At 53.4% G+C, this 15,779-nt stretch overlaps 1 protein-coding gene across 1 annotated transcript in view; it reads right to left on the bottom strand.

The window, feature by feature from the left end:
* Positions 1-15,779, bottom strand: part of CES5A (carboxylesterase 5A) — a 42,529-nt gene that overhangs the window by 15,025 nt on the left and 11,725 nt on the right. The window contains exons 2-8 of the mRNA XM_055145648.1: positions 14,139-14,358; positions 13,378-13,516; positions 11,221-11,354; positions 9,282-9,435; positions 7,217-7,321; positions 4,931-5,035; positions 3,371-3,511 (exon numbers count right to left, since the gene is read on the bottom strand). Coding sequence (XP_055001623.1) covers positions 3,371-3,511; positions 4,931-5,035; positions 7,217-7,321; positions 9,282-9,435; positions 11,221-11,354; positions 13,378-13,516; positions 14,139-14,358 — 998 coding nt within the window. The remainder of the gene's footprint in view (positions 1-3,370; positions 3,512-4,930; positions 5,036-7,216; positions 7,322-9,281; positions 9,436-11,220; positions 11,355-13,377; positions 13,517-14,138; positions 14,359-15,779) is intronic.

The following is a 15,779-nucleotide window of genomic DNA, read 5'->3' as shown; positions in this document are numbered from 1 at the left end:
TTTCCACTGGTCAAATGTCTTTCCCACGTGCATTTTCTACTGAAAATCTTGGGGGTACTGAATTGCTAGGGGAGATATTTAAGAAAGCAGTCTTCTGGAATCTGAGGAAATACCCCAAACCATTCAGGAGCTGAGACTTGTTTGTGGGGATTTCCTGTGGTTTCCTACCACCACCAATGAGCACCCACAGTAGGCTGGCACCACCTGACTCCTCAGTTCTGCATGTCTGGACACTAATCCTAACTCCACCCCCACTAATAATTCCAATTGCTAACACTTAGTGCACACCAGCACTGACTGTATGCCAGGCTCCTTGGAGTGTATTTGTGAGAGGGCAGTAATGTTAGCCCTATTTCACAGATGAAGGAACGGAGGTTCAGAAAGTTTGGTGACTTATTTAAGGTCAGAAAGAACCTCAACAGAGAACCCTGCAGAGAGGCAGAATCAAAATGCACACATTCGAAGCCCCATTGGCTCTTCCATCACTTGGGAGACTTAGAAAAGTCACCTTAGCTACTCTGAGTCTCCGTTTCTTTACTTGCCAAATCAGGACACGAATGCTTGTTGGCAAGCTGTCAACCAGGTGAAGAGGATACGGCACATGGAAGGCATATAGGGGTGGTCCTGGCTGTTATATTGGTGGTGGCTGTAGTTAGTAGTACAAGACATCTTTCCATCACAGATTGATAATATACATAAGAGTTTTGACATGTGTCTATGCAGAAAGTACTGGAAGACCTCAGTGAAGCTACTGATGTGGCCCAATCGCCTTATTTTTACACTATGAGGGGAAAGATCCCTACCTCAATCTGTTCCTGAACCAATGGCTCTGTAGGTCAAAACAATAATGGCAAAAAACTCTTTTTTAATAACCTAGTCATCACAGAATTTTGGCTTTACATAGCTAGCAGCTTGGCAGAGCATATTTCTTAACTCATTTCCCTTCTGGAAGGAGACTGCTCTGGTCTGTATTAATGAGCTCTGGTGGCTCTATGATTGAGTACCTGACTCTTCAGAGGAGTTTATTTCAGAAGAGAAGGGTCTTCTTGAAGCGCAAGTGAAGAACATGTGATGCTCCAGTATTCAGGCCTCAGCCCAGGCAAGAGAAGGGGGTCCTTCTTCCTCCTTCCCCACCACCCTCTCGTCTCTCACTTAGTCTTCCCTTTCCCCAACTCCTTAGTTCTGCATTCATCTGTGTCTACCTCTGGGAATGAGCACAGGAGGCTGGAGCTGTGTGGCTTATTTACTGTCATTGCTCAAATTTTGGCCAAGCATAGAGCACACACTAAAATATATAGTATCTTGACCGACTTTCAGCACATAGTTCTTATCCAGAGTGATCATTCCCAACTATTATTGTCAAAGTGGTACTTTCTCTATCTCAACTGCTTCTCCCCCAGCACTTGAGGCAGGCTTCCAGCTCTTGGCCCTTGTTTCTACTGTCCTTGGGTATTAGTTTCATATTATGTTTTTTTTGTATCCTACAAATACCTGTATTGCAGATCATAATGCCCAACAGGAGAAAGAGAGAGAGAAGTTTTAAAAAGTGCCTGCCAGGGGCCGGAGCGATAGCACAGCGGGTAGGGCGTTTGCCTTGCACGCGGCCGACCCGGGTTCGATCCCCGGCATCCCATATGGTCCCCCAAGCACCGCCAGGAGTAATTCCTGAGTGCAGAGCCAGGAGTAACCCCTGAGCATCGCTGGGTGTGACCCAAAAAGAAAAAAAAAAAAGTGCCTGCCATAGAGATAGGCTGGTGGGCAGGGGGAGGGAGAATGACAGGAGGGAAACTGGGGACATTGGTGGTGGAAAATGTACACTGGTGAAGGGACGGGTGTTGGAATACTGTATGATTGAAACCCAATCATGAACAACTTTTTTTTTTTTGCTTTTTGGGTCACACCTGGCGATGCACAGGGGTTACTCCTGGCTCTGCACTCAGGAATTACTCCTGGCGGTGCTCAGGGGACCATATGGGATGCTGGGATTTGAACCCGGGTCGGCCGCGTGCAAGGCAAACGCCCTACCTGCTGTGCTATCACTCCAGCCCCATGAACAATTTTTTAACTGTGTATCTCTCTCTCTTTCTCTCTTTCACACATATGTATATGTTCGCATATATGTATATGTGTGTGTGCGCACACACACACACACACACACACACACACACACATATAGCTCTGCCTACTCAGGAGAAGAACCAGCCCTGTCCAGAAGAGACCCAAGATATTCAGGATTGGTTGCCATCATTATGGTGGTAGTAGATGCAGTCAGGAGCACACAAGTTAAACATCCTCTATTTGATCATTTGAAGGGGGGAATCTATATAGTCATCTCTGCAGAGCAATTTGGGGGTATTCATTCTGAAATACCTTCTCTGCTGGGACTGTCCTTTACTCTCTCTCTCTCTCTCTCTCTCTCTCCATTTTCCTAAATGAAATCATTTTATTGTTCTTTCTTCTCCAGAAACTATTTTCTGTGGCACAAAGAGCCTCTACTGGGGTCGAGACTGGGACTGACTCATTTTGGGGCCAGACTGAGGAGTAACTCCTTGCTCTGTGCTCAGGGATGCTCCTGGTGGTGCTTAGGAGACCATACAGTGCCAGGGATCCACCCTTTTAGCCACATCTTTGGCTCTGGGACTGACATCTTTTTCCTGACAAGATCATAACCTGCCTTCACTCAAGAATCACATTTCTCCCCAAATTTAAGTGGGAAGGAGTCAGCTCCCATGTCATGAAGATTCCGAGCTGCCAGGCCTTTTAATGCCCATGTCACGCAGGACTTATGCAGACCTTATCCGTTTTGAACGTCCTGGGCACTCATCCCACCAACAACATTCTGGCAAGCCAGCCAAGAGTGAGGTGGCGCATTCTATTGTGGCCACCCCCTCCAGCCCCATGGCTCCCATTTGCACTCATAGGTGACATGATTCAATACTTCTGCAAGTTGCACAACAACTGATCAGGACATTCTTGAAATTCAAGTGCCTGAACTGAGGCAGAACATATTTTCCAAACTGAAGCTCTCCAAAGATAGCTGAATTGCATCTTTGAAACAGTCACTGTGATCCTTTAAAATAATTATTTGTGGTGTTTTGAACTCAGATAAAATGTATAGAATCCCCTCCTCCAGTTTTCTAAAAACTAAAGTTGTTTCTTTTGTTGTGAATATCTACAAGGAGCCAGGCAGACACTTGCTAATGGCTACTGCATCCTCAATTATCCTCTAAAAGGGAGACAAGAGCTGATTTCTATGAGCTTGGCTCCAGTCTGCACAAGACTTGATGTCATGTACGGGAATGCCCAGCTGTGAGGCGAACAGTCACCTCATTGTCGCTCCATCGGCAGAAAACACAGTTGAAATTCTTACCATGGGCAGTAGGAAGCCACACTCGTGGTTATTAACTCCAATGATTGAAGGAACTGGATGGTTTGTGCTCTGAGACAAGAGGTCTAGAGGCTCATGAGGAATGACGAAACCATCAATCACTCGAACAAAAGACTTGACCTTCTGGAACAAGGAAGGAGAGAGGGATCAGCAGCTATTTCTCTCGGGCTCCTGCCTCACCGAGCTAGCCCATTGTAGCAGTAGCTGAAGTACAGTAAGAGAGGTAACCAGGTTTCTATTGTCCAAACTGGGTAAATCCTACCATTGATTTGGGCAAAGGGCTTTAGCTTTTCCTTGCTATACTCCCCTCACCTGCTAATTAGGTATAACAAGTAGTATCTTCCTAAAATAAAAGTAGGCTAGCAGGCCAGCAAGAAAATATCATCTGGTACCCCGTTACAGAGGCAAATTCTCAGGTCCTGCCCCAGGCTACTGAATACAAAATTAAGTGCTTTGCATCTGTGAAACAGTCACTGTGCTCCTTTAAAATAATCATTTGTGATGTTTTGGACCCAGATAAAATGAATAGAATCTTCTGCTCCAGCTTTTTTTTTTTTTTAAATAAGGTGGTTTCTTTTGTTGTAACTATCTAACACATTTTCATAAGTAAGTATCCGACTCATTTTCATATGATGAAAATCAGGTGATTCTGACATGTGGTCAAGTCTGGACAAATGGAACAGGAAGAGTGGGGAGCAGAAAACAGGGCCAGGTGAGCAAAACCGGGAACATCTTCCTGAGACGTCTCCCTCACAGACCCAGGGCCATGTAGTGGGGGGTCAGGAAATAACAGCTGGCTCTAATAATGGGTTTTTAAAAAATCTCTTTCTTGGAAAGTGGGGATAGAAAGAAGTGAACATAATAGCTGTTGCACTGTGTTGGGTCAAGGACTGGGTGTTACCATCGCTCCAGATTTAAGCGCAGGCCACAGCAGATGCTCAATGCCTACCAGACAACTACTGAACAAATCCTGTCATCTGACCGAGAGCAAGTCTGCTCTGCCAAGGACAGTTGGAGGCTCTCACGATTGGAAGGTGCCTAATACTTCTCCAGCTGGAGTGAGCCTGGATTGATCAGCTTTGTCTTGATCAGCTCGGCCCCACCTGAGTGCCCACAGAGTACCTCCCTGGCTCAAAAGGAGCAGCTCTTGCTTTAACACGGAGATCGTAAAGGAATTCCGACTCTTCCCAGGCCAAAACGGCTTCCTAACAGAATTCCTCGCTCTTGCTGCTGACTTGGCTCTTGATGACATGTGAAATGGGGGTGGGGGGTGGGGGGATGCGCTTTCAATGAGGATAGCTCTGAATTTAGTTGGATCTTCTCCAGGGATAGGCCATAGCCCAGACTCTTCAAGTTTCTTAAATGACTTGTAAGCATTTGAAACTCTACCCCATTTTCTTCTTCTTTTATTGACAGCCTTGACTACGAAAGCCCCAACCTCCATCTTTCCCAGTCCCCGGTCAAAGGGGATAGAATGGCAGAAGTGGTTTTCCACACCATTTCAAGGCAACCCTAGCCCCAAATACTCCGTCCCCTCTTCACCTTATTGAGGCTCAGCAACTCCTGAGAGGATTTGGCCCGCAGGCACTTGAGCAGGGCCTTGGAGTCCGACGCTTTGCAGTCACACATCTCCGCAATCACCGCCAGCTGTGGCCAGAGAAGGAGCAAGTCAGACCGGGAAGGCCTCCAGAAAACCAAACTTGGAAAGAGCCATCGATCCAGCCACAGACTGAGTCTTCCTGCAAGGTGTTCCCCCAGCCCCTGCCGCCACCATATGCCTATAATGAAATTGATTTTGTAGGGGGGAGGTCGACACCGAGGGTCCACATTCTCTCAACAGACCCATTTGGCCATCTGCACCCACTGCTGATGCTGGGGAAACTGTTGGTCAACTCATGCCATGGTGGGGGGCCCAGACTTCTGATCCGACAGAGGCTGTTAAGGGGGTGTTGGCACCATGGACTAAACCCCCAGCCCCCCCACAGATCCCAGAAACCCAAACTATGAGAGTCTCGATGCAGCCACCACCACCAAGAGTACAGAAGACCTTGCAAGACCTTGTTGTGTCACCTGAGGCTTAACACTGGGTCTAAGCCCTGTAACTTCCCCTCAAACCTCCTCCCCAACCCCTGGCCTGGGATGCTCAGAATAATTTTTTCTTTTGACACCAATTCCCACCCTCTTCTGAACGTCTCTTTGGGTCACTACAGTCCTCCGGAGTCCCCTTTCTCCTCCAATTTCCTGTCATCCCAGTGAGTGCTGTACTTCTCCCCCCACCTCTGGCTCAGTACCTGTTTGCCAGTCACACTTGCTACATGTGGACTTACCCCTTGGAAGTGGTATTTCTGGGGCCAGATGATAGTATAGTGGTTGGGGCACAGCCCAGCAGGTGCCAGATTCAATCCTTGGTTCAATCCCCGGCACCCAGGGACTTGGACGCCAGGATATGGCCCCTGAGCACCAGCAGGTGTAGCCCTGGAGGTGCCCCCTCAATGCAATGCCAGAGCATTCTGGGTAGCCCCCAGCACCCCATGGTCTGAACAGCACGGCAGCCACAGCCCTCGCAGCCAATGGCAGGCCCAGTTGGCTGAGAAATGCTAGTGGGGTCTCCGGGCCTCCAGAACACCACGTGGGAGCACCTCTTCCCACCAAGAAACAGAAAGTGGCGATTCTGACTGTTTTCTAGAGGTCACGGATGCTCTGAGCAGTTCACGAAAGTTGCAGATCTCCTCCATGGGAAATGCAGGAGCTTGAGAGAGTGGCCATAGAAACGGGCAGAAAACACCCTCTTGGGTGCATGTGGAGTCCTTTCTACACTCCAGCCCGCACAGCACCTCGAAGTGGGCACCTCGTCAGCACAGCGAGAACGAGTAAGAGCACCTTGCACAAACCAGGGAGCACGGCTCCAAACCCAACCCTTCTTTGGGTCACCAGGGAAAGGATTTTCACAGTGGTGGGTCTCTGCGTTTCTCGTCTTGGCAGTGCCTTGGTGTTTTTGACAAGCTGTGGGAGGACATGCAGCCCCCAAGCAGAGACTAGAGGAGATGGGTTCATAGCCCCATGCTTAATTGATACCCTGCGACAGCATCGGTGCCTGCCGTGACTCACTCGACCAGCCGACAGGTGAAGCCACCTGCCGCACCGAAGCCCCTACGCTGGGAGACAGACAGACCCCACACCCCGGGCCTCACTCTCCGGTAGAGCTCTAAGGTGAGACGACAGATGACAAGTATCTGGGGCACAGGCCTCTCCCCCGCCGGCCCCCACCCCCCAGTCTCTCATCAGCCGTGGAGTGACTTCCCACTGAGCGGCCGTGTCCGGGTCTCCCTTGTCAGTGTGTTCTGGGTGGAGGGAGGGAGTACAGGAGAAAGATTCGAGCTAATACAGACAGCCAGAGGACCAGCACCGAGGGAGAGAGAAGACGGCAGGGGAGGGCCTTACCTTGCTTGTAACAGAGCCCATGGCAAATCCCAGCACCACATAAGGTGCCATGAGCCCCGCCAAGAGTGATCCTGAGCACGGAGCCAGGAGGCGGCTCTGAGCAAGAGCTGGGTATGGTTCAAACACCGAAACCAAACAAGAACCAAAAGGTCGATCAAGGCAAGAACAGCTGCACACATATGGGCACACAGCCACACCTGTGCATCAGCGCCACTGCATTGCGTACCCAGGCCCGTACCCAGTACCCCGGCTGTGGGGGTCAGTGTGGACCAGCACAAGATCCTCTGGCCATGGTTGGTTAAGAGGCTCCAGCACCTGGTTTAGGGCACCTGACCACTCTTCTGTGAAGGAGAGAGAGTGTTAGAGCAGTGATCCCAGTATACCTACATCCTCATTCCTCTCCTTTTCCGAGGCCCTCAGGTAAGGGATGATGGCCACCCCGCTCTCCATGATGGCTTTGTGGAATAAGCCCTTGGACAGAGGGGACAGGATCTGCAGAGAGAACACAGTTAGCCACAAGACTCCCCAGTCGCCATCTGTGCCTTTTTAAAAAAAAAAAATCAAAACTCCCAGGCTGGAAAGATACAACAGGAGATAAGGTCTATCTTGCCTTGCAGATGGCTGACCCCGGTTCAATCTTTGCCACCCCCTAGGATCCCCTGAGCACTGCCAGGAATGACCCTGGAGCATAGACCCAGGAGGAATTCCTGAGCACCTCCAGATATGGCCCCCAAACCAAGCCAACAAATTGGAATGTCTCCAGAGAACTGCCTCAAGAGATCTAATCTAGGAAAAGAAAAACAGAGGCCTTGGGTGTGTGTGTGTGTGTGTGTGTGTGTGTGTGTGTGTGTGTGTGTGTGTGTGTTGGAGGTGGCTTTTCAAGGATGAGCTGTGAGGGCTTGAGTAAGTTACGCGACCTGTCCAAACTCCAGGTCCCTCTGAACTTTAAAGTCCACCACACTGTGTGTATTAGTGGGACAATCAGAGGCCCGGGGCATCCTAGAACACCAGAGTCACAACTGAGCCCAGATAAGACCTACTGTGAGGGCACAGACTTGGCACCATGTCTGATCGGGAGTAGGCATAAGTGGCTGTTGTCACATGGGGAAAGCTCAGTCACTATCGTCCACTCATCAGGTGATTTTGAAAGCATGAAAATTCTTTGCCTGTTGTCCAGTGTTATGCCCCGCGGAAGCTCTGTGAACCCCCGTGCATGGGCTGACATCAGGCATGGGCAGGTTTGCTGACGTTCAGCCGTACTGACCACACACAGCTGGAGCAACGTTCCAGCATCCTGGACCATGTCCACTCCCATCTGCCTTCACACTTGTTCTATCAGCTATGCTCATGGAGGTAATTACATAATCAACGAAATATCAAGGGTCCCCATGAAGGAAGCATGTGGAAAATAAGCGAAATTGTGTTTAGGGGAAGGTGTGTTCATGACAACAAACAACCGGAGACTACTGCTGTCAAAGTTGGGGTGAGCGAGAGGAACGTGAGGGAGGAGAGGAAACTCTAATGTGCCACCTCTCTCAGTTCAAGCCATGAAACCTGTGGGTGCTTTTAACCAGGGAGCCCACGACAGCCTTCTTGTTGGAAACCAGCTCTAAATGGGAAGGAAGGACCCTGTTTCAGGTCATGGGAGTAAAGGGCTGGACCTTCATCTTTCAGATGAAAATGGGGTGTCTGTCTCCAAGCCTCCTCCGCAATTGGGGGCATTCACTGGGGTTTTCAATTAAACAAGTCACAACTGCTGTTGGCCTCGGTATACCAGGCTTCCAAACTTGACAAACAGAAGTGACTTTTCCCCCAGATGATCACTTGCCTCGTGACAGGGCGAGATTCATTTCATCAAGAGCTTCCTGGGGCTGGAGTGATAGCACAGCGGTTAGGGCGTTTGCCTTGCACTCGGCCGACCCGGGTTCAAATCCCAGCATCCCATATGGTCCCCTGAGCACCGCCAGGGGTGATTCCTGAGTGCATGAGCCAGGAGTAACCCCTGTGCATCGCGGGGTGTGACCCCAAAAAAAAGCAAAAAAAAAAAAAAAAAAAAAGAGCTTCCTAAAGCTTACTTGGCCTCCAGTCACCTTTTCAGAACAAAAAAGTTACTCAGCAGTCCCTTGGAAATCTACCTTCTTTAGATAAACAAACAGAAGGAGCCCCCCTGCTCCCCCGGAAGCCAATTGCACCGAAGTCTTCTATTGCCCCCCTTATCATTCCAGCAACCCCAGGGGTGGTATCACCCACTTTGGGAACCAGGGATGGATCCTGATGGCAGTGCTCATCCATGAAGTGAGACTGAGCCTCTATCTCTATAGGGGAGGCTTAAGGGGGAGGGCCTGAGGGCGTGTTGGAAGTGAGTCAGATGTGAGATAGCATCATCCCCACCTACACCCCCTGCGCCCCCAATTCCCCCAGGCTCCATGCAGGTAACAGAGGAGGGGCTCACCAGGCTGGAAACACTTATGGCTCCTGCAGACTCGCCAAAGACAGTCACGGAGTTGGGGTCCCCACCGAAGAACCAGATGTTCTCCTGGACCCAGGTGAGGGCTGCCAGTTGGTCCAGGAAGGCCCAGTTCCCCGGAGCATGCTGGTCCCCTGTGCTGGGAGGAAGAGGTGGGGTGAGTGGGCTCAGCAGTCACCAGGACACTAAGCTCAGGGTGGGTTCTTAGGTGGGGTCTGGGGTACTGTGCATTTCTGTTTTGTTCTGGGGAGTCACACTGGCAGAACTCAGGGTTTACTCCTGGCTCTGTGCTCAGGATCACTTCTGGCAGGGCTCCAGGGACCCTATGGGGTGCCGGGATCTACCCCAGGCCAGTCCCGTGCACGGCAAGTGCTGTACCCACTGTACTATCTCTTCAGCTTCCAGCTGGGTTTCTTTGAAAAATGGCTGGAAGCTACACACCCCAGAAAAATGCATCTTATTTAGTGGCCAGGGTGCTCTGACGTCCCCTCATTCCATGGATTCCAGAAACTTCCTGCACCTGGCGCTTGATCTGCCAAGGCCAGAAGCTAGACGCTCGCTGGGCACTGAGGATCTAACGAGGGATGGAGCATTCTGGACAAGCTGGTGGCTCTGGGTGGCACCACCACCCTTCCCCACGGTCCTTCCCTGCTGAAACTACTACGAGCTGGTGCTTTTCTCCCTTTGTCCGTTGGGGGCCTCAGTCTTACCCCCCAAGGCTTGACTTCGTAGGCATTGCAACACCCCAGCTTCCACATCTGGTCAGTGTGGGGCTGAAGGTGGTCTGACAATGGGCAGTTCCACCCCCTACCCAGGACCCCTGCACTGGGAGGTGCCATGGGCAGAGGCCACGCCGCTCCACGGCCACACTCATGGCCCCCTTCCCTTCAGAGGAATCTGGGAGCAAGCGCTAAGGGACCTGAGGGGTGGGTGACCTACAGGGAGAGGCATGTGGTTTCTTTGGGATGAGGGGGACACCCGGCTTAGTGCTTGGTGGCCACTGCCGACAGTGCTGGGGTCTTTCTCTAACCAGAGCTTCACCTTCAGGGGATCCAGAAAGGCCTTCTCCTCACTGGCCAGAGGCAGAGGATCTGGGGTGAGGGTGGGAGGGGGCCTGGAAGAGGCGGGGTCACAGGATGGAAGGGGCTGGGGTCCCATCTGTGTGGAGGGGCATCTGGGGATGCTCCACAAAACTTGACTCTGGTGAGAGATTTTTTAGTGTGTGAATCCGTTGACTGGGGGTGAAGGGGGACAGGTCAGGGGTCGCTCTGACAGAGACGGACGCAAGGGCTCACTCTGGGCCAGGACTTGGTGCTGAAAGGGGGTACAGTGCCATGCACGATGCCCTCTCAGTCACGGCCTAGTAAACCACAGCGGGGAAAAATAAAAGAAAAGTGTCTGTCCTAGAGGCAGACTGGGAGGCGGGAAGGAAACGAGGGACACGGGCGGAGGGATTCGTGCTGGAACATCGTTCTCCTGAAACCCAGTCGTGAATAATTTTGTAATTCTGCAATTCACGGTGATTCAATTAAAATGAAATTAAAACACAGACTTTGCATTGGGTGGGCCTCAGGTCCTAGAACCCCTAGACTCGGGGTCAAAGGAAGACGTACACCTCCTGGGCTGGAGCGATAGCACAGCGGTTGGGCGTTCGCCTTTCACGCGGCCGACCCGAGTTCGATTCCTCCGCCCCTCTCGGAGAGCCCGGCAAGCTACGGAGAGTATCACGCCCACGTGGCAGAGCCTGGCAAGCTACCAGTGCGTATTGGATATGCCAAAAACAGTAACAACAAGTCTCTCAATGAGAGACATTACTGGTGCCCGCTCGAACAAATCGATGAGGAACAGGATGACAGTGACAGCTGTCTCCCACTGCCCCATGGCCGCCTGCTGCCTGCGGCTTCCTGTCCCCAGGGACACTCACTTGAAGAAGCCAAAGATGCCCAGTCGGTACTGGATGGTCACGACCAGCACATCTTCGTAGGCGGCCAGGGCGGAGCCGTCAAAGATGGAGGCCGACCCCGTCTCAAAGGAGCCACCGGGAATCCACACCATGACCTGAAAGGGGTGGGAGATCTCGGGTCAGCTTGGTGGACACCCACGGGCCCAGCCCCGCACGGAGGCCAGGGCGGTGTTTCTTTACGAAGAAGGAGCTCTCTGCCCCTCCTCACTAACTCTAGAGGTTTCTTCTTCGTTTGGGTTTGCTCGGGGCTGGGGTTTCCTACCACACCTGATGCTGCCCAAGGGTGACTCCTGGCTCTGCCCTCAGGAATTACTTCCGGTGGCTGGGGTGGATGCTAGGATCCAACCCGGGTTGGCCGCATGCAAGGCAAGTGCCCTCCTCGCTGTGCCACTGCTCTGGGTTCAGCTTTCAGAGCTTTTGCCCTTTTGGAGAAGGCCCAAGGTTTAGCCGTCAGACTCTCTGCCCTAGACTCGCCAGGTTTGAGCCTCCAGCTCTGCCAGGGCCTGGCTGTGTGAGCGGGGGCGGCTGACTTGACTTCTCTGAGCCTCCCTTTTCTGTCTGGAAGGTGTGAAGAATGAAAGCATCTCCCCGCAGAGGCGGCCCCCAAACAAGATGCTGCAACTCAAGGTCGCAGAACAAGGTGGGCCCCTTTCAGGGGCTCAGGGAGTATCAGTGAAAACATCATCCCCCACCGCCACCCCCACCCCAGGAAGAGGGACCCCACTGACAGGCTTGTGCGAGCTAACGCTGCTCAGGCTTGTTCTGATCGCGGGGGTCCCTGTGGGCAGAGAGGAGTGAGGGAGAAGGGAAGAGATGTGCGGAAACTTGATGAGAAAAATTGGAGACCACCTAGCAAAGCCCTTCCGTGCGCCCCTCAAGGCCAGCCAGGGACTCCAGCCCTCGTCAGGAGAAGAGAAGGGCAGAGCGGGGAGGGCAGCGTGGGTTTGGCCATCCGATCTGCTCCACTCTGTGTCCAGCACAGAGCAAAGCTCTCCCCATGCAAGGCTGCGTCATCTCCGAGCACGGACCCAGGAGTCCTGAGCACAGTGTGACTGTCCGAGTCCAGCCACCGCCTTAGGTGTTGCTGTTGTGCTACACACCGAGCCCTCTGCTGGGGTGGCGTGGGGGAGGGGGGAGGTGGGCGCCCCGGGTTACAAGCCCAGTGGTGGAGCGCACGTTTTCCACTCGCTCACACTGGGACCTTTTCCATCTCCAGGGCAATCCTGCACTGCCTCCAGGGCAAGCTAAACTATTGGTGGATGCCAGGGGCCCCTTTGAACATATGTCTACTTCTCAAGCAGCGAAAGAATATCTGAGACCTTTGAAGCCAAGTCTTAGGGGAAAAGTTGGCAGAAAGCAAAATAAAAACCAAAACGATATAAACAGGACAGGTCCCTCAAGTCACTGCCAAATACAGAAGCTATTGGACAAGATGAAAGGAACCTGCCATTGGAATGACTTTCAAAAAGTCGCTCATGTGGGACTGGAGTGATAGCACAGCAGGTAGGGTGTTTGCCTTGCATGCGGCCGACCTGGGTTCTATTCCCAGCATCTCATGTGGTCCCCCAAGCACCGCCAGGAGTAATTCCTGAGTGCATGAGCCAGGAGTAACCTCTGTGAATTGCTAGGTGTGACCCAAAAAGCAAATAATGAAGAAGAAGAAGAAGAAGAAGAAGAAGAAGAAGAAGAAGAAGAAGAAGAAGAAGAAGAAGAAGAAGAAGAAGAAGAAGAAGAAGAAGAAGAAGAAGAAGAAGAAGAAGAAGAAGAAGAAGGAAGAGAAGGAGAAGGAGAAGAAGAAGAAGGAGGAGAAGGAGAAGGAGAAGGAGAAGGAGAAGGAGAAGGAGAAGGAGAAGGAGAAGGAGAAGGAGAAGGAGATGAGCCAACAGGGGACCAGGTCAGATCCAAACACCCAGCCCCCTAACCCCCTTACCCCAGTCCCCCTGGCCCCCAGCTCCTCTAGCCCTCTACCCCCAGCGCCCTGCCCCCCCATCTCTGGCACCCCCCAGGCCCCTACTCCCTTAACCCCAGTCCCCCTGCCTCCCTGCCCCCTGCCCCCTGCCTGGGCCCTGCCTGGCTCGGGCCCCTCTGTGCTGGGCACTCAGCCCGCAGGAGCCTCACCGGGAGCTTGGAGCCAGAGCGCGCGTGTTCGGGCGCGTAGACATTGAGATACAGGCAGTCCTCGGACACCTCCAGCTCCGGGTAACGCATCTTGACGATGTGGCCATCTGCGTGCAGCCACTGCGTGTTCTGGTAGCACCTGGGAGAAGAGAGGCCCCTGAGGTGCCAGCCCTGGAACCCCAGAGTGGGTGGGCTGTCCGGCACTGAAGTCCTTGCCCAGTGTGATGGGAGGGGTCCCTAGAACATGCCCCTGAGAGCATCTGTGGAACAAAGGCGGACAAGTCCATCGCAGGGGTTCTGAGGCCTGAGCGGCCTTCAGTCCACAGACCTGGCTCTAGAGCATTACTGGGGCTGGTTCTAGAAAATTCCTGCACCTGGTTCTAAAAAATTCCCTGGCCTGGTCTAGAAAATTCCATGATGGTCAGGGAGCCAGGGAATCTGTGCAGTGGCCGCCTCGCATCCGCTCTCCATGAGGATGGAGTGGGACATTGAGGGCTGAAGTACTGATCCATTCCCACCAGGCTTCAGAACCAGCGTTATTCAGCCCTGCAGTGCTCCACTCACAATGCCCCACCCTGCAGTGCTCTGCCACGCAGTGCTCCTAACACAGTGCTCTGCTCACAGTTCTCCACCTGCAGTGCTCTTCTATACAGTGCTCCTGCCATGGTGCTCCACCCAAAGTGCTCCTACCATGGTGGGCCACACAAGTGCTCTGTCCCAGACTCCCAGGGCACCCTCCAGGAGGGCCCAGCTGCTCTTACAGTTTAGGGTAGGTTGTGGCATCTCGGACGTCCTTCCAGGGCGATGCAGGTTTGGGTTTCGCAAATCGTTGCAGTTCCAGAGGGGGCGTGGCGAAGGGGAGCCCCAGGAACACGTTCACTGACACAGCGCAACCCAGCACGTTGACCCGTTTGCCCCGGACCCATCCCAGACTGGAGTTCCTCAGTGGGGCCTCTGCAGACTCAGGGCGGTCCCGGGAACCTGGGGGAGAGGCAGGGGTGAGGAGCCGCGAGCTCGGAGCGCCCCCTAGAGGACGCTCTTCCGCTGGCCGCCTCGGGCCTCCCCCAGCCACCTGCAGCCACCCTTGCCTCAGGGCACCACCTTCCCGCGGAGCCCCCACAGGCTGCCAGCGCACGGGCCACCCCCTCAGACCTCGCTCTGTCCAGCCCACGCCCTCTGCAGCCCGGGACCCCACACAATCCTCGGCCCCAGCCCCCCAGGCCTGGATGATCTTCCGCACCCTTTTCTGGACTCTCTCCCCGCGAAGCTACATCTAACAGAGCGCCGGCCGGACGCGCATTTCCAGGCCTCCTCCACCCACGCCGCGGAGCATGGCTTGGCGAGGGAGGACCGTGCTTTGGATGCACATGAGCGCATCGACACGCGTGACCGCCGGGGCTGCTGACATCAGCTCCTCCACCTCCCAGCCCTGAGAACGAGCCTTTGGGTTTCCTCGTCCACTGAAAGAGTCTGAGCGCGACGCTGCCCAGCCGGTGACCTGCTGGCAGCCTGTTCTCTTGGCGACCACTGGCCTGAATGTCCTTTCAACAGTGCGAGTTCCCCTCCCCCACATTCCGGGATTCAGCGATGCAATATCACAGGATCACCCTCTGCCCCTAAAACCCGACCCACCCACCCAACCCAGTCCCCAGGGGAGGGCTTTCCAGTATACCCTCTCCCACCCACTGCAGAGTAGGGGCGACCCAAGGAGAATGGGGCTGCTTCTGTACTCTGTGCCCAAGGAGACTGTGACTCGGGGGTCCGGGGGTCCCCGAGAACCCTACACATACTATGTTTATGCTCACCCATGCACGACTGACTGCCCAGGTAGAACAACCCCTCTGCCCCATCTCCTAAGATCCCCCCCACCCCCTACCATCTCACCCCCCAGCAGGATGTCTCACCCTCAGTGGCAGCTGCAAAGACCCCGGCAGCCCAAAGCAGGGTCAGGCCTGAGCACACACTCTTCCCGCTCATCTGGCCGGCCCGCCTGGCTTCCCGAAGGCCAGAGTCACACCGGGTCGGGCCGAGAAAGGGCTTCTGGTCAGTGGGCGAATGCGGAGCAGGCAGGCACAGAGCACAGGAACGCAGAGAACGGCATCAGCTCGATTTTTCGGGGAGAAAATCGGCCAAACAAGACTTTCCTGTTCTTATTTACATAAGGTGAAGCTGATGATTAACTCCAAATGGGGGACAGGCAGACTCCGGGCACATAGGATGGCAGGAGGAGAAAGAATCTTTGGGATCAAGTAAGGGAATGGATTCCAATCCAAATGCCGATCGGGGAAACGGCCGGATCAAGCCACGGGGGGAAAGCTGGGGACGGTGACTTCCCCAACTCTAGTAAAGATGCGTTTTAAGCGAAGGCAGTAGGCCAGAACAGAAACCTATGATACCTCTCC

This window comes from Sorex araneus, chromosome 8 (assembly GCF_027595985.1).
Source record: "Sorex araneus isolate mSorAra2 chromosome 8, mSorAra2.pri, whole genome shotgun sequence".
In the NCBI taxonomy this organism is placed as follows: Eukaryota; Metazoa; Chordata; class Mammalia; order Eulipotyphla; family Soricidae; genus Sorex; species Sorex araneus.
This window is presented reverse-complemented; position numbering and strand designations above follow the sequence as displayed.